The sequence below is a fragment of the Lontra canadensis genome, unplaced genomic scaffold (genome assembly GCF_010015895.1).
Source record: "Lontra canadensis isolate GAN:19392208 unplaced genomic scaffold, GSC_riverotter_1.0 scaffold29, whole genome shotgun sequence".
Classification (NCBI taxonomy): domain Eukaryota; kingdom Metazoa; phylum Chordata; class Mammalia; order Carnivora; family Mustelidae; genus Lontra; species Lontra canadensis.
In genome coordinates, this window is record NW_022631023.1 from 4,055,819 (window position 1) to 4,082,978 (window position 27,160).

The following is a 27,160-nucleotide window of genomic DNA, read 5'->3' on the forward strand; positions in this document are numbered from 1 at the left end:
GAGATACAGGGTCTAAGAGTGCCCGCCCCAAGCTCCCCAGATGCTCCCAAAACATCAGCGGCATGAAAGCAAGGTGCACAAAGCAGGAACTAAGGTTTCTACGATGCTGCTTCGCATGCACTGGTCCCCACAGGAGACACAGAGGGTTCGGGGGAACACTCCCGAGGGTGGAAATGCATTGTTCCTAAGCGGGAAGGCAGCGGTGGCAGCAGCAGTCCTCCAGGCCAAATCACGACCTACGTCCTCTTCCTAGCTCTCTGCCTGCACAGGGACAAGCACGGATAGTGGCTGGGAAGACTGGCTGCTGCCTGCTCGAGGATCGGTGACACAGGTTCGGGGGAGAGCGAGGCTCCCGCTCTCGGCAGAGGTGCCCTGGAGACGCGAGCGGGTCCAGGAGCCGCCTTAACCGGGGAACTTGGCCAGGCGGCGCCGAGCCTGGGCCAGCCGCGCCAGCCGCTCCTTCAGGAACTTCCTCTTGTCGCTGGTGTCACTGCGTTCCTTAAGGAGCCAGTTGTAGGTGTCCTTGTCCTGGAGCAGCTGCAGCATGGCCTTCTGCAGCTTCTGCTCGTACACTTGCAGGATGAAGTACTGGATGATCAGTGGGATGTGGCTGGAGATGCGCGTGGTGGCCTCCTGGTGGGGAAGAAGAGGTCACGGTCACCGTCACGGAGGGCTGAGGGGCCCACGGGAGCCTGTGAGTGTCGGGCACGGCTGGGCAGGTGCACGCCCCCGGCTGGGCCTCCCACCCAGCAGTGTCCTCGGGGGAACCCCTGGTGCAGGGAGCGCCCCAGCCCCGACGCCGCCTCCCCCGCCCAGGAGTCCTGAGCACTCGTGTTCCTTCTGATCAGAGAGGATAAAATGGGCTTGTAAAGGGTAAATGCACAGACTGAGAACAAAAACTCCAATTTCAATGGATTTGCAGCTCTGCTGGAAAGATTGTAGGACTTGGTTTTTAATCCACATGAAAATTATTTAGCAGAAAAAAGGGCTGGGCTGTCAAAAGCCACAGAGGGGCGTCCTCTGCTGTCTCTGCATGTCCGACATCAGTGTCAGCCCTTCCTCCTCCTTCCTCCTCCTTCCTTTCACCCTCCCTCCTTCCTCCCTCCTCCCTCCCTCCTTCCGTAGGCCCCACCTGTTACTGAAAAGCCTCCTGAAACAGGCTGATGTCCCTTCCATGTCCCTGTGCCTCCGTTTCCTCCCCCAGAAAATAGAGTCTGAGAACCTGGCCTCACGAGATGGTTAAAAAGATTAAACAAGCTGAAAGGGAAAGTTGGAAGAGAGTCAGGCGTGGACTAGGCACTAGGTGAAGAACACCCGAGAGGCCATGCAGCAGAGCTGGGACACAGCTCTGGGCTCCAGGGTGACAGTTAGCGAGGGATGTGGCCTGCCACCACAGCAGGCGGAGGGAAGGGGACAAGGAACGAGCGGGAGATCCCCCAGACGGGCCATGTTTGCGGGAAACCATCTCTCCGGTAATGGAGAAGAAATTTCTGAGTGGTGACAGTCAGCTGCCTTGGCCCTTACCGACCCACGGGGCCATTGTGCCAACCCCTGACCTAGGGACACCTGCCCGATTTCACAATGAGAGCACCAGGGAGACAGATGGCTACAGGGACACCTGCGTCCTGACCATAGAACAGCACAGGCCCTCATGCAGCAAAGGGGAGTTGAGGACGCAGATGGGGTTGAGATCGTCAGCTGATGTTAAACTAGGGAGAGTATCCTGCATTTTCTGGAGGGCCGGGTGCAAAGGAGGGAGGCAGGCCGCAGATTCGGACGGCGTGCGGTCTGGAAGGAGGTCGGAGATGCAGCATTGCCGCCTTTGAAGATGGAGGAGTGGCCACGCACTGAGGACCACGGGCGGCCTCCAGAAGCTGCACGAGGCAGAGACAGGTTCTCCCCTGGAACCTCAAGGGGGAGCACAGTTCCACTGAAACCTTGCTTTTAGCCACGGAGGATCATACTTAAATGGAGAAAAGTAGCATTCTCATTAGATTCAGACAAGGTGAGGCTGCCCTCTGACTCCCTGGTTGTTTCCAGTTGCACTAAAAGGATCGGAAGCGGGAGCTCCGGGCGTGAAACTGGAAAGGGAAGGGGGATGGGAAGCTATCGCTATGTGCCACACGGGGAGGGTTTGTTGGGAAAACGCACAAGAATCAGCTGCAGAGACCATATCCGACAGCAAACAGAAGACAAAACGGAAAAAGTGTGCCCAGTCTACGCAAAGAGAGCGTTGAAACACTTCCAAGCCTCCCCCAAAAGGAGATCTTCAAGAGGAGAGACCCTCGATATTCCTGGACAGAAAAATCTCACATCATGAGGATGTCGAGTCTCCTTGGCAGACCAGCAAAGGAATATAAGCGCCGTGAGCATGTCAGCGGCTCTCGTCTCACCCGGAATGGGATAAGCTAATCCGACAATTCATACTGAAACGAACAAACGAGAATGGCGGAACATTTCTGCCCAAGGCCAGGCCAGGTAGGACCACAGACCGCATTGCCTGCCCATGTTCTCAGCAGCATCATCCGGCCCGAAGGGACAGACAAGTGAAATGTGCATGGACAGACGAGCGGATAAACCGGATGTGGTCGGTCCCTACGATGGAAAGTCACTCTACTCTAAAAGGAAGGCGTTCTGGCACGTGTCCCAGCAAAGACGAGCCTTGAGGACATTATGCCATGTAAAATAAGCCAGACACGCAGGGACAGAGATTGCACAGGTCTACTTACATGAGCTACCTTGAATACGAAAATTCACAGAATTGGAAGGTAGAATGGGGGAGGATCGGGGTGGCAGGAGGGGATGGCGAACTCCGTGTTTCATGGGGACGGGATGTGGACCGTACTGGAGGCGGACAGGGGGGACGGCTGCATGACAGTGTGAATGTGCCTAAAGCCGCTGACCAGGACACATAAAGATAGTTAAGATGGTAAATGTTACGTGATGTATATTTTACCGCACTATTTGGGGATATCAGCTACACTAAACATTTAAGACTTGTATAAAAAGCTGCACATGTAGTCATGTGCCGTCCTAAGTCAGTAATTACTGACTTAGGAAAGGAAAAGTAAACCAATAGAAGAGAATTCGGGATCTAGAAAAAAGAGCCCAGGACACAGAGGAGGAGGGTGACTGATTAAAGGCATTATTACACACCAGCGGGCCTGGGATAGGGTCTTCAAGTGATAGTTCAAGGACAACCAACAGCCATCTAGAGCAAGCCTCATTCTGGACACCATGTAATTCCAAACGCATCACAATTGAAATACAAAAGTTGAAATGTTATATTACTTTTAATGTATAGACTTTGTTTCTAAATCTCAGAGACAAAGTCCAGCGGCGTTAGTGGAGACATTTCTACAAAAAGTTCGGAAGCCCCACAAGGAAATAACTATTGAGCCCAACTCAGAAATCTAGAAAACGCCAGCATGGTCTAAAACCACCAAAAAGAAAGTCACCAGGCAGATGACAAACTCTGGGATATTTGCACCACAAATCGCCAAGATCTGAGACCGTGCTCTGCAGAGAATTTCTGCCAGAAGCACAGTTTCCTAAATAGGGAACCGAAATAGCTCTTGCGCTGTGAAACCACACCCCACCTCATTGTAATAAGAGAAAACACAACAAGAGCTCATGTTCGACCAGTCGCCATGTCGAGAAGCCAACAACTTCAGTGGAGAGCAGACTGCCAAGTGTGGGATGAAGCAGGCCATCTGTGGGGGAGAATTCCTCAGTGTAACGGAGTGTGCTACTTTCGTACATCACTGTGGCCTGGTCAAATCTCTCAGTTACTCAATCAAATGCTAACTTAGATATTTCTGTATTTTGTAAATGTGTTAACATCTCCAGTCAGTTGACTCTGAGTAAGGGAGAGTATCTGAGATCACAAGGGTGGGCCTCATCCAATCCGTTGAAGGCCTTAAGCGCCAAACAGAGACTTCCTGCAGAAGAAGAAAGCTTTCCCTTGGACGGTGTCAAGAGACCAGAGAAGGACCTCTTTTGGGGAGAAGGGAGGGCTCAGGAGGGGGTGGGTGGGGGACATCTTCCACCATCAACTCATTCTCCTCTCGGGATTCTCTCTGTCTGTGCATTGCCTCCTCTAAACGTCTCTGTGAGGCCCATAACCAGACAGGTAGTAGGCTTAACTGCGGGAGACGCCAAGGTGCATGGGTGCCTCCTGGCTGGCCCTTCACAGGACTCACTCACGTGGGCACACATCACAGCGTCTGCAGGGAATGGAGTCTGACCGTCTCTGCCCCATAGCAAGGGCATCCCCTGGGAGCCATTAGAGGCGCACAATCCTCACCCCACCTCACACCTGCAATCCACATCTGCATGACTGCCAGATCCCGGGAGACCTGCCTGCGCTGCTGAATTCGAAAAGCCTGAAAGCATCCACATACTGACTTGATGGAGATATCTGGTAAACGGAAAGATGCCTATTTGCTTTACCTGTCCAGACCCCCACCCATCGCAGCGGCTCTGAGGTGGACGTCCTTCCCCAGCATCGACACTGCTTTTCACTTTAGTTGAAATGGACAGCAGCCATCAAAGCATGTATCTCTGTGAGTCGCTTCTACTGGGCACACGGCCATTGCCCACCAACACTGAGCAGAGGGTCCTACCCGTGCTTATCTCACTGAAGATTCACGAGAACTGGGAGGAAATACCACTTTACAGAGAAGAAAGCTGAAGCTCAGAGAGGTCAATTAACCTGGCCAGGGCCACACAGTCTGTCCGTACCAGAAGTGGGTGGCTCTGAGCCCCGGCCTCTGCTCACCTCTCCGAGGCGCAATGTCTCCACGGAGCTCCCGGAAGGGCCTGGAAGACGAGCCGACTGGTGGTCACCATGCAGAGACCGGTAGGCCAAAGAGGCATTCACGAGACAAGGACACAGACTGAAAACCAGCCTTTGGAGGTGCCCACGGGCTTACCTGACGGTACGCCATCAGATGCTCAAAGATCTCAGACAAGGAGATGTTTACTAGAGAAAGTTCTTCGGTGGTCATCATGCTGTTTATCTTTTGGTTCTTCTTTCCCTCTTCCGACTCCTTCTCTCGGACCCTCTGCAGCGCCCGCTGGTACACTTGGTCCTGGCAGTAGACGATCTGCTCCATTTGGAAGTGAAGGCGGATGGACTTCTCGGCTTCCTCTTCTAGCTCAAATTTAATGTCCTCAATTTTGGACTGCAGCAAGAGAGAAGCACAACAACGGTCCCTCAGAAACAGATCACAGGCGCGAGAAAGGAGGTCCTCCTCAGAGCCCATGGCCGGCCGGCTCCCAGGTGAGCCAAGACAGCACCCCACGCTGGCTTGTCTAGGATGGGGCTCCCACCCTGGCCGGGTGCAGAACCTCCCAGGAGCCTGGACGCCCCTCCTGAAACCCAAATGGGCTGGCTTGTGGGCCCAAGATCTCAGCTTCTATCTTTCTCTTTGGGGGGGCTTTCCCATCGAATCAGGACTATAGGCCCCATCGGAGAGCTCACGGGGATAAGAGTGGGGCCAAAAATTTAAGTCAGTTCAATTCTGCATGCTTCATGTCCTTACAGTTTGAAGAAACTGGCTGGGGCGTCGATCTCTCACACAGAAAATATCTGGACTCCCCAGAACTCACATTCAGGGCCACCAAGTGTGACGCATAGTGCTGGGGGCACCCCAAGCCCCAAACATTTTATTCTGTGTTCATTCCAGAGGTCCAGGCAGCAGAAGTAGTCCACCACAAGCCCCCCAGCCTGTGCAAGGCCAAGCTAATCTCCCCAGCGATGCTGGGTGCTGGGGGGCAAGGTGTGTGTTCCCCAAAATTCACAGGTTGGAAGCTTAATCCCCAGTGTGATGGCATGGGGGGGCACTTTAGGGGGTCAGGCCTGGCCAGTGAAGCCCTTATAGATGGGGTCAACGCCCATCTAAGAAGAGACCGCAGAGTGCTTTCCTTCTCCCTTACTCTCCCCCTCCTTCCCTCAGGCCCTCCCTCCCTCCGGCCCTCCCTCCCCGACCCCGTTCTGTCTCCCTCTCTCTCCTGAGGATACAAGGAGAAAGCGGCCACGACAAGCCATGAATCGGGCCCTAGCAGATGTGGGATCTGAGCATCTCGATCGGGGCCCTCCAGCCTCCGGAACGTGAGGGTTCAGTTACTATCACGTAAGCCGGCCAAGGCCACGCTCTGGGCCACGTGGGCCCGGGCTGACCCGGGGGCAGCCCCTGTTTCTAAAAGCGGACCAGGGACTCTCGGAAGACACCGGCGTCCCTGCGGCTTCCGCAGTGAGTTTCAAGGTTAAAGCCGTTGTGACCAGAGGCGACGGTGTTCCACGGGAACTATGGGTCTCCTTTGTTCTAGTGGTTTTGAGGGTCTGGTTTCTATCCCCCGTCTCACTCTTCAGCTGGCCTTCCTGCTTCCCACCAGACCTCACCGGCAGGACCACCGGTCGATTTCACTACCGTGCGGGACTCTTCGCTTCTCCAAACACCCAGTAAAGTCGAGACGGTCTTAACCCAAGAAATCTGTTTTCCAGCATCAGGCTGACATTATTATTATTACTATTTTTTAAATAACATGCGGTCAGTTTTACCTTGGTAGTTCGGTAGAGGTTGAAAAATTCATCAAAGTTTGCTTTCGAAATATCCGTGAAGGCAGCCTGGACCATATCTGAGGAAAAAACAAGATTCATTCATAATCGTACACTGCCAAAAAAAAAAAAAAAAAAAGAGGGTGAAATATCCAGATATGAAGTTTCCTCCCCTCCCTCCTGCCCTGTCTTCCCGTTCAGGGCCATCTGCCGTGCCCTTTTTGCTGGTGGCTCTCTGGCTTAAAGTCTAATTGTCCCCTGGCGTATTTCGGTGACATTTAAACATTGCAGCCTGGGGCGCCTGGCTGGTGCGATTGGTTAAGATTCCAGCTCTAGGTTTGGGCTCAGGTCCTGATCTCAGGGTCCTAGGATCGAGCCCCACATCAGGCTCCACGCCCCACAGAGAATCTGCTTGGGATTCTCTCTCCCTCTGCCTGTCCCCCTTCTTGTGCTTTCTCCCTAAAATAAATAAAATCTTAAAAAAATTTTTTTTCACCCTAGATAGAGATAGTTGCAAAGAATGTAATCTCTGGTACGTTATAACTATATAAATATTTTATAGTAAGACACAGCACTCTCACATACATCAATGGGCTCTAAATGGCCATGTTATTTATTTGAAAAAAAAAAAAACATGAACATGCTCTTATCATCAGAAAATTTACATTTTTTTTTAAAGATCTTATTTACTTATTTGACAGAGAAAGAGACAGCAGGAGAGGGAACACAAGCAGTGGGGGTGGGAGAGGGAGAAGTAGGCTTCCCACCAAGCCAGGAGCCCAATGTGGGGCTCGATCCCAGGGCCCTGAGATCATGACCCGGGCTGAAGGCAGACACCCAATGACTGAGCCCCCCATGCCCCATCATTATATCTTTATTTTTTTGTATATTTTTAGTTTTTGAAACTCCTCATATTTCCATTGGACTTCCTGACAAAATTTTGTCCTAATACGATGTGCAGCATCTTTATGCTTGAAATTTTCTTTTAGGTAGGCTACACACCCAGCATGGAACCCAGCGCTGGATTTGAACTCATAACCCTGAGATGGAGACCTGAGCGGGGATCAAAAGTCAGACTCTCAGCTGACCCAGGCACCCTGAAAATCTTTTCCTGACTCCACATCTTGTCTTCCTGAAACAGAGGGAGGTGTATATACATATATGTTTCAAAGTTTTTGTCTATGACTGTAAGGCTCTATCAACACAACACAATGACCAGTTCTGATACACAATTATTAAGACTCAAGGTAAAATTGGATTAGAAATACATCTGTTAGGGTGCTGTCATGGGACAGTCCCCAACCTCTATGGGTTCATGGATCCATAAATGATTATTACTTCCTGCTGAAACGAGACAGTTGAGGCATGAGTGAAATATGGCGTCAGCCACGGTGGGGACAGAGAAAAGAGATTCGGTGACAGAGAGCATGGCAGTTACAGGAGACAGGAGCCGTCGGTCCTAGGGAGAGCTGCGTCTCTCCTCCGTGGCTGCTGGTGCTCTCCCACCTGCCATGACAGTTAGAGCACCTAGACTCACGCGGCCTCGAGAATCTCAGAACTATCCACGATGGACAGTTCTTTAGCGGTGAAACATGATCCTCAGAGGTGTCAAATAAATGCAGGATTTGGAGTCTGTGAAGAAATCACAGCTCTGGAACCACCTGGAGGTGTGGACAGTAAGACAAAGGTATCTGGTCTGTGCTCCTGGTTCCTGACACGGAGTTCCTAAACTCCTCACAGTCTCCTGGGTGGTAGGAATATCTCTCGTTCTAACGAGGTGACCCTTGGTGGGCCCTGGACAGTTTCAAGACGGGGGGCCTGGTCACCAGAAAGATCACGCCTGGAGGAGAAGCCTGGAACTTTCAGCACCCCCTTGCTACCCCTGGGGAGGGGGGAAGGGGCTGGAGATGGAGCTGATAATTGATTATGTCTTTGTGATCACTGATTACACCTCCTTTAAATCCCCTAAGTGACAGGGTTCAGAGAGCTTCCAGGTTGGCGAACATACCCATGGGCCAAGAGGGTGGTACCCCCCAAGACAGGACAAAAGCACCTGCCCTTGGGACCCTCCCAGACCTCCCCTATGGATCTCTTTCATTCACATCCTTTACAGTAAACTGGCAAAGGTAAGTACATCCTTTAAGATAAATCAGCAGAGATAAGTAAAGTGTGTTCCTCATCCTGTGAGCTGTTCTAGCAAAGTATAGAACCTGAGGAGGAGGCTATGTGAACTCTAATTAGTAACATGTCCATTAGAAGCATGAACAAGGCGGAGAGGTCCTGAGGGGCTGAGCCCTTAAGCTGGAAGATGGGTGCTAACTCAGGGTCAGAACTGAATCGAAATGTTGAACCAGAGAATTAATCGGGTTCTTGGGAGGTTAAGAAACACCGCAGGAGGAGAGCTGTGGAGGTCAGCACTGGTTTGGGTGCAAGCCTTTCCCTCCCCTGGAAATAAAATGTCTAAAAGCAAAATCAAGAACTCACCCGTTACCGTGTGTAGCATATCCACAGCAGGTTCCTCCAGTTCTTTGATTTGCTGTTTTATGATAATCTCAAACGTCTTGTAATTGACAAACCCTGGCAGCTCTCTGCCACGATACCGATTTTCAAATTTCTCTATTTGTTTATATATAGCTTTGTAACCTGGAAAAGAAGGATTTGGAGTTATTTTACAAACGGAACCTTGGGGGTTTTTTTGTTGTTGTTGTTTTGTTTTTGTTTTTTTAATACAATATCATTCTGGACTTTCTGAAAACACAGAGAGGCAAGGGAAAAAAAATCAAATCTGATTTGCAAATGGAAAAAAAAAATTCAGGGTTTGCAGTAAAAAAATGGATCTCAAGACCATTTTCCTGAAGTCATCTCAAGGCGGCAAGTGTGGAGCCAGTGTGTGCAGTCAGAGGACAGTGAACCATGGGAGAAGGGGAGAAGGGAAGAGGAGGAAGGAAGGAATTTCCTCTTGGGGAAGAAATTCTATAGCTGTTTACCAAAGAAATTGTATCACCATCCAGAATCCGTGACTCATCACATATCCAAGTATCCACGTACAACAGCAGGAGTAGAAATTGTTCATAGATCAGAGGAGACAAGAGAGTAACCAGATATATAAGATCACTGTTTGCTACATAAAACACTTTGTTTCTTCTTTATACTTTTGCAATTTTTAAAATTCCCAACAAAGTGGACTATGGAGGATATTTCCGCTGGTGCAAGATCAGAGAGCTCTGGTTCCTCTTTTTGAAGAACTAACCAGGAATCGTGGTCTGGGTCTCCTCTTTTCTTCAGGAGAAATTTTCTCATGGGCATTTTTTTTTTAAATTGTGATATACTTCACATACTATAAAATTCACCCTAATAAAGTGTAGAGTTCAGTGATTTTTAGTGCATGAGGGACATGGTGTAACCATCCCCACCAGCTAATTCTCAAACACTTCCATCATTCCAAGGAACCCTGTGCCCATCAGCACGCGCTCCCCACTCCCCGCCCCCCACAGCCCCTGGAAACCACTAATCTACTTTCTATCTCTATGGATTTGCCTGTTCTTGACATTTCATATCAACGGAATCAAAGATTCTGGGGCTCTCTGTGTCTCACTTCCTACACTTAGCATGATGGCCTCAAGGCTCATGCATGTTGCACCAAGTTCAGTGCTCCATGCCTTTCCACGGCTGAGTAATATTCCATGGTCTGCTGTCAAAGGCTGAATTGTGACTCCCCAAAATGGGTATGTTTCAAGTCCTAATCCCTAGCACTTCAGAAATGTGATTGTGTTTGGAGATGGAGATGATCAAATCCCATCTGACTGAGGTCCTTAGAGGAGGAAAGCAGGACACAGACCCACACAGGAAAGTCACAGGGAGAAGGCGGCATCTACAAGCCAAGGAGAGAGGCATCTGGAGAAACACATGTTAGTCATCCTAGCAGGTGTGAGGGGGCTCTCCTGTGGATTTGGTTTGCGTCCCACTGAGTCTATACCCGTGCCTCTGAGCCATCTGTATTTCTCCTTTTAGAGATATGTCTACTCTAATCCTTTGTCCATTTTTAATTTGGATGATTTGTTTTTTTGTTGTTGAATCTGAAGAGCTCTTTGTATATTCTGGATACGGGGCCCTTACAGATGTGCGATTTGCAAATATTTCCTCCTGTTCTGTATGGGGGGGAGGGGTGCTGTTTGACACACACAAGTTTTTAACCTTGATGAAGTCCACTTTGTCTGTTATTCTGTTGGTCATCCATGCTGTAGGCGTCCTGTCTAAAATCCGCCGCCTATCCAAGGACATGATTCAAATCTACACTTTCTTCTAGGAGTTTTACTGTTCTAGGGCTCACATTTTGGTTTCTGAGTCATTTTGAGTTTATCTTTGCATAAGGGGGGACGTAGGGGTCTAAATTCATTTACCTGCATGTGGGTGCCCAGTGCTTTGCAACTGATCATTTGTTGGGAGGAATTTAGCATCTTAAAAAAATAAGCTAATTTTTCAAGGGCTATGTACTGTCATAAACTTGCTGAGCGATGGCTGCGTGGGGGGGCTGCCAGAGGTCAGGACTGTTGTCTCCTTGAAAGGGACAGCGGTCCCTCCCTGATGGAAGATCACATCACACGGCGGTGTTCAGCCGTCTGTGCTGTGGGGTTAGCTCCAGTAGCAGCGTGGGAGCTGTGCGGATGGGGCGAGGGACGGCCCCATTTTTCCAACAAGAAATGCTGTTATTTATCTCCTCCTGCCCTCTGTACCTCCTCCAAGGAACAAGCAGGACTGAGAGGTATGGCCTTTGAATTGTGTAAAAAATGCATAAGGGATCTTTCTCTGTCCCGAACTCAAAGCCAAGGACAGTGGTCAAAGGGAAAGTCTGGTCAGCAGAAATAAGTCATGGTGTGTCCTCTGCGGGTGTCGTCTGAAATCCACAGCTGACCCCTGCTGGCCCGAGCTCAGGGGGCTGGGCTGGGTCACGTGTGGCCTCCACACCCCGCGCCCCTGCACCCCCTCACCGGCATCCATACCAGCCGCACCCCCTGCCCCTCTGCGACCTCCCCACTCCAGCCGGCTCTCCAGGTCACCGATGGCACCCCGGACTCACCTTTCTGGAACGCCTTCTCAATCACAGTGCTCCATTTGTGGAACTCATTCCGGATTTTGGTAAAAAGCCGACTCTCATTCTCTCCCACAGACTCCTCCCCTTCGATCAAGGACTTGATGTCATGGCTAAAGGCATTAATTTTCTGCCAACAAGGAGAGCATAAGGGTAGTGGAGGTATTTCAAACACACGTGGGGGCATTGGGAGGTCTCGTGGAGGCAGAAGGCAGGTGAGTCTCTCCTTGCCCCCTTCCAGGGGTGACAGACCCCCGCAGCCTGCCCTGACTGCCTCGGGGTCTCAGGGAGCACGCGTGACACCTGTCACTCACTGCCCACCGTCCCTCCGCCCCAGCCCCTCTCTGGGGCCAAGTAGGCAGACCGAGCCTGGGTCAGCTTTCGGGGAGCAATAAGAAAGTGCATGAGGCACAAGATCCCTTTCTGGACAAAGATGTGTGACTCCTGGACTTGTGGCGATGTGCGACACTCACGTCTATCAGAAAAAACATCTTCTCGTGCTCGTCTTCGGGCACATCTGAGCCGTACTTCTGTAACTCCTCCGTTATTTTCTCATGGTTTTCCTTTATCTGATTTTCAAGCAGGGGCAGAGTTTTCTGAGGAAAAGAGAAAATAAGGCACAGACATGAATATGGACCGGGAAGGAGCGGGAGCTCCCAGGCCTCCCTCTGCTGGGTATACCTGACTGCCTGGCTTCCTCTTGAGAGAAGATGGGGGGAGAGTGTTAGCATGTGCTGATGCCACCAAGCCCTTCCCATGTCCCCGCTCTCCTGGGGGACAGCCTCAGGGAGGCACAGAGGCTACCACTCTGCGTGGAGCCTGCCCCCATCGGAGAAGGATCGAGCGGTTCTGTGATCACGTGACAACCACTCTGCCAGCAGATTAGAAAGAGCCGCTTGTCTCATGGGCTCTGAAAAGGCGGCCGCTGGAGCCATTTGAGATCCAACCGCTTTCCTGCTGTCCACAGATGAATGTTACTGGGGACTTCTGTGCCTGACAACATGGTGGATAGCAGGCACCACCTCCCTCTTCCACCGCAAACATCAAAAAATGCCGGCTGAGGGGTGCCTGGGTGGCTCAGTGGGTTAAAGCCTCTGCCTTCGGCTCAGGTCATGATCTCAGGGACCTGGGATCGAGCCCCGCATCGGGCTCTCTGCTCAGCAGTGAGTCTGCTTCCTCCTCTCTCTGCCTGCCTCTCTGCCTACTTGCGATCTCTGTCTGTCAAATAAATAAAATCTTAAAAAAAAATGCTGGCTGACATGGGGAAAGCACCGCTGGAAATGCATCTGTGGGTGGACAGGGGCAGGACAGACACTCGGAGGCATGGCTGGGTGACGTAGGAGACCGGGGACAGAAGAGGAGAGCCAGATTTGGCCTCAAGGGGTATTCGTTGCAAAGAAAAGGACTTGGCTGGGGCTAAGAATAAATCAGGTGGGCTTGCTGGAGGCAAGGAGTCCAATGAGCTGGCGTCTTCCTTCTACATAAAGCCGGGATGCCAAAGAGCCAGGCTCTCAATGTGTGGGTCGGCTAGGAACAGCCCCGCCCTCCCTCCCCATTTTCGTGGATTGCACGGGACACCTGTGACCACGAGCCAGCCCTCAGACAGGTGTGCCGCCCAAATCTGCACTCCCTGAGGCCTCAAGCAGAGAATTGGCAGGAGGCCCTTCCGAGGGGCTGGCAGGAGCCAAGGCTGCCTCTCCCTGGAGAAACAGATTTCGAACCTGGGGTTCTCTGAGTGGCCACAGATCCAGTCCCAAAACAGGCCCAGAGTCAAAACCCGAAGCCCGGGCGTCGTAGGGGGTGACCAGCAGAATCCAGGACACCAAGGCCTCTGACCCGGGAATTATCAAGCGCAAAATGCAAGAGAGATGTGTGCCAAGAAATCTATTTAAGGGATCGCAGACGGGAAACAGCAAGAGATTCTGTCCAGACAAATTCTGAGAAAGAACCCCAGAGAGACCTAAAATATGAAATACTACGATCATCTCAAAGACCAAGGCGTTATGACAGTGGCCGGTAAGGAGAAAGGGAACGTGGGTGCAGGGCCCGTAAGATTTTCATTTTTAATTAGGCTGCGTGGATATCGTCTGCGAGCTCCCACCCAACGTGTGGTCCTCTGACGAGCAGCGTCCACAGCACCTGGGAGCTTGCTGGAAAGGGAGAGCTGCTCTGGAGACCCGAGCAGACCCACTCCTGCAATGTCGCCCGCCCCCGGGGTCGTCAGTGGGTCACTCAGCCTGCACGGCAGAGCTTTGGGTTTGTGGTCAGAAAACGGACCACTGTGCCCGTGCTTACACAGATGTGCATGATGAGCTCGGAGGTCAGCTTGTCTGCCAGGCAGGGGACTGTGGCCCTTCCTTCCTCCAGGAGAACCCTGCGGACAGAGCAGAGGAGACGGTGCACACATCCACCTTGGCGTGGCCAGAAAATGGGAGTCAGCTTTCTGCTGCCCACAGAGTCAAGCGACTTCCAGCGGGCACCCAACTGATGGGCCGCATGGGCGCGCATGGAATGAGGTTGCCTTCGTTGGACTTATTTCGGATACTTCGAGTGGTAGAGGGCTGTACGGAAGTCTTGAGTCACTGTCCCGTACACCTCAAATGAATGCAACACGGGGGCCTCTGTGGCTCAGTGTGTTGTGCATTCGACATTGGACCTCAGCTTGGGTCTTGATCTCAGGGTTGTGAGTTTAAGACCCGCGTTGGGCTCTGTGCTGGCCTTGGAGCCTATTTAAAAAAAAAGGGGGGGACAGGGGCACCTGGGTGGCTCAGTTGGCTAAGCATCTGCCTTTGGCTTGGGTTGTGAGTGCCGGGTCCTGGGATTAAGTCCTGTGTCTGGCTCCCTGCTCAGTGGGGAGCCTGCTTCTCCCTCTCCCTCTGTCTCTCCCTCTGCCCATGCTTTCTCCTTCTCTCTCTCTCTCAAATGAATAAAATCTTAAAAAAAAATAGTACAGGTGACCCATTCCAGCTGATATATTAAGTGTGTCTCATGACCTCTGGCTATAAAAACTGGTTTTTATAAAAATGCACGTGGTCACCTACAAATGAGTTTTCATAACACACACACACCCTTCTGTGTGTAATACGTGCAAATCTATGGATACGTGGTGGCATCGGTCTTCACAAAAACACACTGATGAGTGCCTACAGAGGAGCGTGGAGGACACTGATGTAGGGGACACACCCTTCCCCAAGACCAGAGCTTAAACCTCAAGATGCTTGGAGGAAGGAAGGCCTATTCTCGTTGTACACAAATCTGTGTTCGCTGAGTGATTACAGGATTCCTTATATTTTAAAGGACTTTTTCCGGACTTTTATTTTACAGGGCAGCAGGGAACCATGATTTTACGAGCCTGTTTGTGAGGGTACACTCACGGCTAAGTATCAGTTTCCACACCTGTCAGTTTTTTAATTGTGCTAAAATGTACATAAAACTGACAATTCCCCGCTGCGCCCCTGATTGATAATCAGACTAATGCGGCCATGATTTGAAAGGCCACATGTATCATACATCAAATACGTGTACCTGGGTCAGCTTCTGGGCTTTCTGATTTTTCCCCCCTATTTTAAGGCATTTATGTTTTTATTTTGGCGGCAGCACCACACCAGAGAAATGACTGTAGCCAATTCCCTCCTTATCTAATCCTTTAAAGGCATTTCTTGGTAACTTTGTCAATTCCTCTTCTGGTCTTCCAGGGGACTCCCACCGTCATTGCCAAGGTGCAAACACTGCGGATGTCTGCTTTTGGACAGCAACCCTTCTCCCCAGGTTTTGGTTCGCCCTTGTGAAAACACGGCCAGGTACCTGAAATGTGGGTGGTCTTCAAAGAAGTCTCTCTCTTTCTGCAGAGCCTCGGCCAGGGTCACCTGGTCCTGGATGTCCTGCTGGCCCCGGCACTTGACAATCATGTAGCCCTTCTTCAGGTGACAGACAAGGTTCTGTGCCACGTCCACCACCTTGCTTTCGGTACCTCTGTCCACCAGGTCAGGCTTTGTCAAGATTCCTGCAAGCCGGAGTCTTCCGATTAGAGGCCTCGCACCACTCCCTCTCAGCCTGCTCGAGGGCACACAGCTGCCCCCGCAGGACCACCATGTGGGCAGAGCCCCTGGCCAGGGACCGAACCACTGCTTGGGCAGCACAAAGACCACGTGCCCCCGTGGGCGGCTGGGGGTGCTGGCTTTACCCAGGTCTTGGCCCTCATGCCAGAGGCACAGCAGCATGTGAAATGACCTTTTAATTTTCTTTCTGCCCAACGAAAGCGTTCATTCTCTATTGGGCTGGTTCTCAAACTTCCCTGTGCCGTAGAACCCCCTTCCTGAGGCAAATCTTAGAATGCAGGGTCTTGGGCTCTGCCCCGGAGACCCTCCCTTAGGGCATTTGGTGGGCCTTGCATTGCTAAACATCCTTTAGCTCTTTCTGATGCAGGTAGGGGAGGCGTGGCACACACCCGGAGAAGCACAGGTCCCCCCAGGACCAGCGGCCTCATCTGCTGAGCCCACCGCAAAGTGAAGGTTATCACCTACGGCTGTTAGGCTCTTCCGACTTCTTACCTATGGTCCTGTCTCCGTCGGGGTCCACCTCCTGAGCCATGCTCAGTGCCTCTGTGGTGGCGATGTCCACGTTGCAGGGGACCACCACCAAGTTGATTGTCTCCTGCCTGAGGATGTACTTCCTGATGAGCTGCTTGGTCTGCGGGAAAGCGAGACAGTATGTATGAGAACAAGGACAGGTCCTGACCTTGTAATTGCTTCGGGACCTCAGAGTCCCAGGGGTAGCTCCTCAAAAGAAATGAGGCACGAGCCTGGGTGGCATTGCCCGAACCAGAGTGATGAGAAACCAAGTTCACCGCAGCAGAAACAGAGCTCCGGGGTCAGGGGAGGGGTGGGGCGGCAGGGGTCGGGGACCACCAGATCTTAGCTCGCGAACCGCCTCCTAGGACTCCGCAGCTGATAACCACAGGGAAAAACAAGATGCCCAGACGTGCTTGACTGTGCCCTAAATCTTTAACCCCTTGGGTGGTATTCGCCAGTAAGAAGGTGTCATTATTCGTGTTTCTAATGCTTTCTCTCCCTACATAAAACCCCTTCCTAACACACACCGGCTTAGACACACCACCCGATGTAACTAATAACTAAATATGGGTCACCGTGGATACCCCACACACGTGTATAATGGATTTCTGGTTCTCTCTGTTGGCCTCAGTCTCCCCAGGAAGCCTCCATCAGACTCCAGCAAGTCAGATGGAGGCCATGGAGACCGCCTCGCTGTCCCAATCCTCCTCACCCTTCCTGATGTCCACTCTCCCGACTCAGCCCCAAGCCCACTGGTGTTTGGGGCACCACTCCACCCTCCGGAGCGAGGCTTTACCTGGCGTCCAATGTCGGCCGGCTGATTGCCCACGGCCACCCTGGTGATGCCAGGGAGGTCTATCAGGGTCAGATCCGGGACGTGAGAGGAGCTGACCTCCAGGTTGATGAGTTCATGACTGATCCCCTGTCCTTCCCCGGCAATGGCATTCTGGGCTGGGGAAAGGGAAAATGAGAGCAAGTCAATACAGCTTCGAGCGGAAGCATCTCCCTACAGCCAGTCCTCCCGCGCGAGTCACGGACAAGGCATACTGGGAGCAGACGCCCCTTTCTGGAGCTAAAAGGAACCTCAAAGGATAACTCAGTATCTTCTTTCCAGTGGCCAGAACTATCTCCAGAGAGAAAACATTTAGCGAAAACATCTCTCAGGATCACCCGACTTGAACCAGTCCAGAGCGGGGCAGACCTGCATTCTTACCGCTGTCACACTAAATCTTCCCTTTGATGCCAACAGGAAATTAACAATGAAGTAAAATGAAAGCAATTAAAAACACACGGGAACTCTTGAAACATGGTCTGGGAACTTATGGAGGGGAATTTTTCTTGTTGAAAAATTGATGAGCATTGGTATTCCCATACAGGATCTCATTCTGCTTCTTTCTCCTTAATGATGAAAATTTCAAGATATACATGTATTTCTGGGGGGCCTGGGTGGCTCAGTCGGTGAAGCGTCTGCCTTTGGCTTGGGTCATGACCCTGGGGTTCTGAGATCGAGTCCCATATTGGGCTCTCTGCTGAGTGGGGGAGTCTGCTTCTCTCTCTGTCCGTCCCCCTGCTCGTGCTCGCTCCCTCTCTCTCTCTGTTCAATAAATAAAATATTGTATAAAAAAGATAAAATGTATTTCATCAAATCGTTAGCTAACACCTCTGGACTCCTTTCCACAAATCCAGAATGCCTTTTTGGCTTGTTTTATAGCAAACAGGAACTCGGGGACAGGAGTGACGATGACAATGGTGTGTATGTCACCATTTATTACCCATGCCCCCAGTATCCATTTACCGGACATGCGGTCATGAGATTAAGTCTGGCCTATGGGATAAGTGTGACCAAGTCACAGGAAACCTCCAGAAACTCCACTGGGAAGACAGGAGAAGTCCCGTGTTGGTGTCCCTGGAGCTGGAACAGGGGCTTTCCGTCTAGATCAGGCAGCACTGGAACTGATGGCCACATACAATGGGGAAACAACAAGGGAGTCTGGCTCCTGATACTGGATCCCCCAAATTACCTCTGGGCTGCCTGCCTCCAGACATCTACGCGAGAGAGAAAAAAATGGGCAGATCACTCAAACCACCGTGTTAGCGACCCACTTGCCCAAATGGCCTCCAGATTCCCTGCCATCACTGTAGGCACGCTCTTCTACAGGGCGACCTTCTCCCATCCAGAGGGTGTCCCATGGGACCCCCTTTGGCTGACAGGACATCACAAAATGGATCCCAGGAGAGATCAAGAACTCGAGCACGGAGGATCCTTCTCTCTTGCCGCTGGGAACCACCCACCCCCCACATAAAAAGCCCAGCCTGGACTCTGGAGAAGGACGGCCACCACATGGAGAGAAGGCCTGGTCATTCCAGCCCTGGGCTTGGGTAGGTGACCCACGCCGTCCTAGGCTGCCCAGCTGAGCCATGGAACTGCGAGAAGCAAACAGCTCCAAGCCACGAGGTTTTGAGACCGGTTTGTTACGCGGGAAGGGCCAACTGGTACGCACGGTTGTTTTCTGCCCCAACGATCACAGAGTAACATTCTATCAAACATCCTTCAACTTCGGTAAAACAGTCTATCAATGCGACTTAGTGCCTCCACCTTCATAAAAACCAAACTCACTTTTTTCTGCTGCTGAATATGAGGTCATGCGGCTATGTACCCACCTCCAATAACTGAACCTTAATGGTGACAAACAAGGAAGAAAGTCAGGTCAACAAGGGGAAGGCCATTTATTTGCCCCGCTCAGTCCTAGAAGCAGCCAACAGGTCACTCTGGGTCCCGACCGTCTTCCAGCGCTATTTCTCCTTTCAGATGCTCTAAGACGGCTGAGTGATCGGTGTGGTTTGCATTCACTGAGACCCCCCATCTGTCAACCCGAGATAGGATTATGCACACGCGTGCATTTCACTCTTGGAAGAAAAGCCAGGAAAGGCTTCTAAAGAGGGTTCAGGTCAGGGCGCCTGGGTGGCTCAGTGGGTTAAGCCTCTGCCTTCGGCTCAGGTCATGATCTCAGGGTCCTGGGATCGAGCCCCGCATTGGGCTGTCTGCTCATCAGGGAGCCTGCTTCCTCCTCTCTCTCTGCCTGCCTCTCTGCCTGCTTGTGATCTCTGTCAGATAAATAAATAAAATCTTTAAAAAAAAAAAAAAAAGAGGGCTCAGGGATGGTCCAGAATGCCTTTTTACCAGGTGAACATGAAAGGGGTTCCCTGGCCCTGCACCCTGATCTTTCCTCCATCCCATCTGCAGAGTGGGAAAGACTTTGAGTAAGGGACAGATACTCCTTGTTTAAATTTTAAAATTCACATCACTCTCAGATACTTACAAACAGAGCAACGAATGGCTGAGGTCAGATTCTGTCCAAAGCGCTGGTCTTAATGGGGGTCAGAGAAGAGAAGCTACAAGGGAGCTGGGACCTGACGCAGATGTGGTTGGGGAGGGAGGGTTCCCAGGGGAGCAGGATGGGCCCAGACAGGGGAAGGTAGGAGCAGTGACGGATGGACCCCCTCCCACTTCACACAGGTGACCAGACGTCCAAAGAGGCGATAATGCACGGACATGAGGCCCTCACCTTTATTGATTTCCGCTTCCACCTCCGAGGGGTCTGAAATCTCCTTCTCGAAGTCCTGGTAACTCACTTTGCCCCTCCACTCGTCCTGGTTCGTGACCTTCTTCAGTTTCAGCACCAGAGGACATCTTGTAACAATCCCTGGAGACCATGTCCACATTAGTCCTGTCCTCTGCTTTTAGGGGTCTTAGAGGGTGGCCTTTGATTTTCCATAATCATCCAGGCAGACCACTAAAACCTCCTGGTCTCATTCTCTGATACTTGGACGCTTTACATCTGGGTGGCCTTAGAAATATGCATCTGGACTACACAGCCCAGGTAATTTTTTGCTCACTAATGCTTGAGAGTCAATACTCTATGCTTCTCCCATCATCTCAGCATTTTGCCATCAGCTCCAGTGGCACGCCAGTGTTTCAGAAACCACCAAACTCAGGCAAGTGTCCTCCATTATCCCCCAGGATACACTGTCCACTACCATCAGGAATGCATACTTTTCTCAACAGGCCTCCTCACCACTGCCCTCCTGCTATAAATTTCCAGATCCCACCCTCCTCTATATCTGACCTATATTTCAAGGCCCATCTCAGGTCTGTCACCTCCCCTGGAGCCCTCGTTATCCCTTGGCCTTGGCGCTCAAACAGCACCACTGACCAGAGCACCAGTCTTTACCTCCCACTAGGAGGGTCACTTCTTGAGAAGGGACTCAGGACAGACACCCATATGGTTCTGGGTGCCCAAATACATTTATGTAGACCTGCCACGAAGTGCAGTTTACATACAATACACATCAAAATGTGCCACATGAGGGTGTGTGGACTGAGTCATGTCCCACCTCCCATATTCATACCTAATCCCAATACGACTGCATTTGGAGATGGGGCCTTTCTTTAAAAGGGTAATTACGGTTAAATGAGGTCTTAAGAGTGGAGCCTTAACCAATATGACTGGCATCCATCCAAAAAAGAAAAGAGATCCCAGACATGTGTGCACAGACTGAAGGCCATATGAGGACACAATGATAAGATGGTCACCCGCGTGAGGAGAAAGGCTGTGGGAGAAACCATCCCAGTCAACACCTAGATTTTTGACTTCCAGCCTCCAGAACTGTAAGAAATAAATTTCTGCTGTTTTAGCCTCCCAATCTGTGGCATCTTGCTAGGGCAGCCTGAGCTGACTAATACACAGGACAGGTGCTTACCGCTGCCTCTGGGGAGAGCGACCCCCGACAGAGCCTCCAGCACGGAGCTCTTGCCTGAGCTCTGGTCCCCGATGACGGCGATGGCGGGCAGGGCCAGGTCCTGCTCCACGCCCAGGGCCCGCAGGGAGTCAATGAGGTCGATGCAGGGGCGCACCTTCTCCTCATAGTGGTTACACAGGCTGTTCTCGGGTTCCTAAAGAAAGCAGAATCAAAGAATTCCATCATGGCCTGCAGATCATTTTCTATCAAGACAGACTTCAATCAGCCTAATACCATAGGTTCATGGATCTCACAAAAGAGGACGGGAAAGGAACAGAAAGAAATATTAAAAGAAATAATTGATAAAAATTTCCCAAACTTGAATGATTAACCCAAAGATCCAAGAAGCTCAATGAACCCCAAGCATAGGAAACATAAACTACATCAAGGCCCATTTTAATCAAATTGCTTGAAACTAGTGATGGAGACAAAGTGATACAAGCAGGCAGAGAACATGTTAGGCACTGAAGAGCAAAGATTAGATGTACACAGCAGATTTCTTATCAGAAATAATCAAAGAAGAAGATAGTGGGAATAACATTTTTTAAATACTGGGGGGAATAATCCATCAACCTAGAACTATACCTAGCTAAAATATCTTTTTAACAAATGAAGACAGAGACTTTTTCAGACATAAAAAAGTGAATGAATTCCTCACCAGCAGATCAGCACCACAGGGAATATTAGAGTCCTTCTGCCGGAAGGAAAATGAGACTGAATGAAAATCTGAATCTACACAAAGAAATCTATGTCAGAAATGGTTACTATACTTTTTTTAGAATAACTTACATATCTTTATTTTTTTTATTTTTATTTTTATTTTTTTAAAATTTATTTGACAGACAGAGATCACAAGTAGGCAGAGAGGCAGGCAGGGAGAGAGAGAGAGGAAGAAGCAGGCTCCCTGCTGAGCAAAGAGCCCAATGCGGGGCTCGATCCCAGGACCCTGGGATCATGACCTGAGCCAAAGGCAGAGGCTTTAACCCACTGAGCCACCCAGGCACCCCAACTTACGTATCTTTAAAAGACATATGACCAAATAGAAATAATAAGAACATATGTTTGGGGTTTGTGATAGAGTCAAATTAAAATTTATGATAAAAATAGCATTAAGGCAGGTTTTGGGTGGCTCAGTTGGTTGAACATCTGCCTTTTGCTCAGGTCATGATCCCAGGGTCCTGGGATCGAGTCCCAGGTCAGGCTCCCTGCTTCAGCAGGGAGTCTGCTTCTCCCTCTGCCTGTGCCCCTCCCCCCATGGCTTGTGTATTCTCTCTGTCTCTCTCAAATAAATAAATAAAATCTTCTAAAAAAGAAAAACAGCATGAAGGCCGGGAGGGGAGAAATGGAAGGATATGGTTTGGAAGCATATGGTTCTAAGGTTCTTGTTTAAACAGGAAATCACATACTACCACCTCAAGGTAGACTTGATTAGTTAAAGTTGTGTACCATAAACCCTAAAATAGGCATATTTAATAAACCAATAAATGAGATAAAAGAATCATAAAAAATAATCTGATTACTTTGAAAGAAGGTAGGAACAGAGAAAAGGGGAAATAAAATACAGATAAGTCAAGGAGAAAGCTAATAGCAAAACAATCTTCTCAAACTTAATTACATTAACAACCACAATAAATATAAATGGTCTAAGTATGCCTAGAACAGTCAGAGTGATTTTGAAAAAGAAGAATAAAGTTGGAAGGCTAACATTACCTAATTTCAATATTTATTTAAAAAGCTTCAGTAACCAAATAATGTGATATTGGTGTAAAAAAGGAGAAAGAGATCAATAGAACAGAACATGTATTTCAGAAATAAACTGACATTATCTATGGCCAACTGATTTTTGACGAAAGTGCAAGGGCAATGCAGTGGAAAGATAAGACTTAAAACAAATGGTGCTTCGCCAACTGGGCATCCACACACAAAACAACTTTGTACCTATCCTCCATACTATATAAAAAAACTCTCCCCCAATGGATCATAGACTTAAATGCAAAACCCAAAACTACAGAACTTTTAGAAGAAAACAGGAGAAAAATCTTTGTGGCTGTTGGTTAGGCCCTGGTTTCTTAGCTATGGCCCCCAAAGCACAATTTATAAAAGAACCATCAATAAATCAGACTTCATCAAAATAAAAAACATCCAATCTTTCAAGAAGACCATTAAGAGAATAAAAGTAAGCCATAATCTTGGAAAAAATGTTTGCAAAACAGATATTTGGCAAAGGACTTACGCCCAGAATATATAAAGAACTCTCAAAACTTGACAAGAAAACAACCTGATTAAGAAGAAAATATGAGAATGGGCTTCATAATATCCTAAGTTTTAATAGTTCCTTTATATCATGGTCAGAAGGTATTTATATTTCATTCATCCAGAAGACCCTCACTGTTGAGAGCGAATAGATTTCCTTCCCCTGGCCCCCTTGATGCTAACCTGCTCTTAGTAGTTCTCCCTCCACTCCCTCACATTTCTGGATGTCTATATGTCCCCACTTGTCCTCCTCGTATATTACCCTGACCTCAATCTCTCTCCCTTAAAGCAACAGGCATGAGGAAGAGCCTCCTGGCCACGTCTGCAGCAAGCGCCTGCTGCAATTTTTCTCTTTAACAAGCTTCCGAAGGGTCTGGAGCTCACCTCCCCAGGGACAGCCCCGTGGTGGCCTGGCTACACCTTTGTACCCACCAGCCTCCCACTTAGCCTTCCTCCTAGGTTCTTTTTTTGTTTTCATTTCTTTTCTTTCTTTCTTTCTTTTTTTTTTTTTTTAAAGATTTTAATTATTTATATGACAGAGACAGACACAGCGAGAGAGGGAACCCAAGCAGGGGGAGAGGCAGAGGGAGAAGCAGGCTTCCCACTGAATGGGGAGCCCAATGCGGGGCTTGATCCCAGGGCCCTGGGATCGTGACCTGAGCCGAAGGCAGACACTTAACGACTGAGCCGCCCAGGCGCCCCTTGTTTCCTTTTCCTTAAATCACCCATTCGCAAGAGTTCATACAACATGAATAGTAGTGATATTGCATGAACCAACTCCCTGAACTAAGAAAACGCATAATCGCAGCACACCGGACACTCCCTGTACCCTCCCCCATCCCCTTCCTCCTGTTACCGCTCCCCCCACCGAGGGTCCCTCCATCCTGAGGCTCTGAGAACCACGTTCTTGTTCTTCTTGATGGTTTTACCACCTACTTTAAGCCACACACGGCTTCCTGCTGCCTGATTCGGAACTTCATGTAAATGGGACCACACCACACATTTCTTCTGTGCCTTGACTCTGTTTCGCCACTATGGTGTTTTAGGTCTCAGTGCCTAGATTCCCACTCCTAAAGAGGATCCTGCCCCATGAGCATCCTGCTACCTACAAATGCATCCACCATCCCCACGCACTTGTATCAATTCTGGATTTTGCTCTCATAAACAACACCGTTATGAAGGTGGCTCTCGGCGGGTCCCCGTAGGAGTGTCTGAGTGGTTCTCAAACCTGACCACAGACAGGATCACCTGGAGCGCCGGTTGAAGGTTGAAACACAGCCGGTAGGCCCCACCCCTGGAGCTCCTAGTTCTTTAGGTCTGGGGAAGAGGGATGCTTCTGGATGATATGATATCTACATTTCAAACACATTTGCATTTCAGACTTCCCAGGCCTTGTTGAGGATGCTGGTGTGGGGGCCACACGTTGAGAACCAAGGTCTCCAGCCAGAAACGGAATTACTGGATTACAAGACACGCACATTCAAGGTGACCGAGAAAGGCCAAGCTCCAGCCAAGCATGAGGGTGTGGGTGGGGTGAGTTCCTACTGCCCCACAGGCTGCTGGTTACAGTCCAGCAAGGGACGGGATACTGGGGACCTTCTTATCTTTCTACGTCCTTTTATGTGGCTTTCAATATTGTTTCAGATATTGTTTAGCATTGATTATGAAGATGGGTTCAACCAGAAAGAGAGTAATGATCCATGACCTTGGGCCCAGAGCCCAGGCCAGTTCCTAAGGGAGCCCGTCAGCATTCAGCATTTCCCCTGGCTTCCCAGGCTGAAAGTGCATCCCAGGAACCAGTGTCGGCCAAGGCAAAGTGTCAACACCACGCTGGGCTGCCACAGGGGCCCCGGCCAAACAGAGGAGGGATAGCGCTGGCAAGCATGGTGGGAGAGACAGGAGGCAGCATCTCGGGGGTCTACAAGGACAACCCCCAGCACAGCTCCTGTCCACACAGACAGAGGTGCTCAGGCAGCAACTTACCGTGTCTGGATTTTTCTCTGCCTTATCGGCAAGTCCATTCAGTATCAGACCAGGGTCTGAGTCAGTGATTTTTCCTGTAGAATTAACCATCTTCTTCCTCTATCAGTGCAACCTACAATCAAGCACATGAGGGTTAACACAATTCCGAAGCCAGCACCTTCAATCCTGAACCACACCACTAGACACACTGGGGGCTCCTCAACTCTGCAGGGACTGGGGAAAAATGACAAAGAGCCAAATGACGGATGGGAACACACCTGCCTGCTGGCTCAACTGTCTTTAGGAATGTGCTCTCAGACCCCTCAAGAGTCCTTCCAGCTAGGTATTTCCTGTTACAATTTTAGGTTGAACACTAAAAATTTTTTTGCCACACATTTAAATAGTGGCAAAGGATGAAATGATGGATGTGTTTTTAAGATTCACATGTAGGGGTGCCTGGGTGGCTCAGTGGGTTAAAGCCTCTGCCTTTGGCTCAGGTCATGATCCCAGGGTCCTGGGATCAAGCCCCGCATAGAGCCCCGCATAGAGCCCCGCATCAGTCTCTGCTCAACGAGCCCCGCATCAAGCCCGGCACTGAGCCCTGCATCTGGCTCTCTGCTCAGCAGGGAGCCTGCTTCTCCCCGCCTCCCCCGCACCTGCCTCATTGCCTACTTGTGATCTCTGTCTGTCAAATAAATAATAAATAAAATCTTAAAAAAAAAAAAGATTCACATGCAGGGGCCCCTGGGTGGCTCAGTGGGTTAAGCATCTGCCTTTGGCTCGGGTCATGATTCCAGGGTCCAGGCTCCCTGCCTAGCAGGGAGCCTGCTTCTCCTTCCCTTTGCCCCCTCCTCCCCACCCCTGCAGTATAGGTGCACACATGTGCGTAGTCTCTCTCTCAAATAAATAATAAAATCTTTAAAAAAAATAAAATGAACTAAAATTCACATGCAAAAGTAAAATTATTATAATACCACTCCCAATGGAGCTGCGAGATTCTGAAAATTGGAGAAATTTGACAGTTGAAAAAAAAAACAAACACTTGAACTTGAAGTTCTTTCATTCTGTCCTCTTTGCTCCCGATTTCATGTTTTTATTCCATTTCTCCCATATGAGTGTATCTTAAGGTCCTTTACTTTATTCTATTTTTTTCCAGTTTTATTGAGAAATAATTGACACCGATCATTGTGTAAGTTTCAGGTGTAAAACATGATGGTTTGATTTACGTATTTTGTGTATTTTGAACCTATTCTGATTACCACAATAGGTTCGGCTAACGTCCGCCTTCTCATATAGATACGGAACAGATACAACATCATTTTGTTTGGAAATAAGTTAATCAACCACTTCAGCATACTCGTCTGTATCCAAAAAACACATACATATGTAATTTGGAATTCATTTTTTAAAATGTCTGGGACCACAAGTCTCTAAATATTACATTTTCTATACCTAATAACCTCAGATAAAAGTAAGTGAACATTTTTCCATAACTTGAAATAAATGTTATAAAAAATAAAAAGCACCTGCTTACCTCCAATACACCTTCCTTTTAACTTGACGACGTATCGCTGACTAGTTGAGGCAGAAATGCAGAGTCGTTCTCCCACACCTCCTTGAAATCATGCAAATTGTACAAATTAGACCACAAATGGGTGAAAAAACATGAGTGCTCATCAAGGGAAGGTCCCCTTGCAGAGAACAGTGCACAGGGAACGCGCGTTGAAGCAAGACCACAGTTCTCAGAATCCTTTTGGTAAATCTTAAATATTTTAGTTCTAAGATAGATGGATAAGGCAGAGAGCCTTACTGTAAATTTACTGCCTAAATCAATGATTTTTTTTTTAAAAGATTTTATTTATTTGACAGAGATATAGAGACAAGAGCACAAGTAGGCAGAGAGGCAGGCAGAGGGAGAGGGAG

At 49.6% G+C, this 27,160-nt stretch overlaps 1 protein-coding gene across 2 annotated transcripts; it reads right to left on the reverse strand.

The window, feature by feature from the left end:
- Positions 1-353: 353 nt before the first annotated feature.
- Positions 354-26,880, reverse strand: MX1 (MX dynamin like GTPase 1). 2 transcript variants are annotated; one of them, XM_032865297.1, is made up of 14 exons: positions 26,772-26,880; positions 25,259-25,370; positions 20,984-21,176; positions 19,789-19,926; positions 17,019-17,173; positions 16,202-16,340; positions 15,456-15,654; positions 13,947-14,025; positions 12,125-12,247; positions 11,640-11,781; positions 9,047-9,205; positions 6,566-6,642; positions 4,935-5,186; positions 354-633 (listed from the first exon to the last, which is right to left on the reverse strand). In XM_032865297.1, the coding sequence occupies exons 2-14, from the start codon at positions 25,346-25,348 to the stop codon at positions 403-405; spliced, it is 1,977 nt and encodes a 658-aa protein (XP_032721188.1). In that variant the 5' UTR covers positions 25,349-25,370; positions 26,772-26,880; the 3' UTR covers positions 354-402. The 2 variants fall into 2 exon arrangements, with proteins under 2 accessions (XP_032721188.1, XP_032721189.1); XM_032865298.1 differs by lacking the exons at positions 20,984-21,176; positions 25,259-25,370; positions 26,772-26,880 and adding an exon at positions 18,840-18,898 and having other exon boundaries at positions 19,789-19,856.
- Between the last annotated feature and the right edge of the window lie 280 nt (positions 26,881-27,160).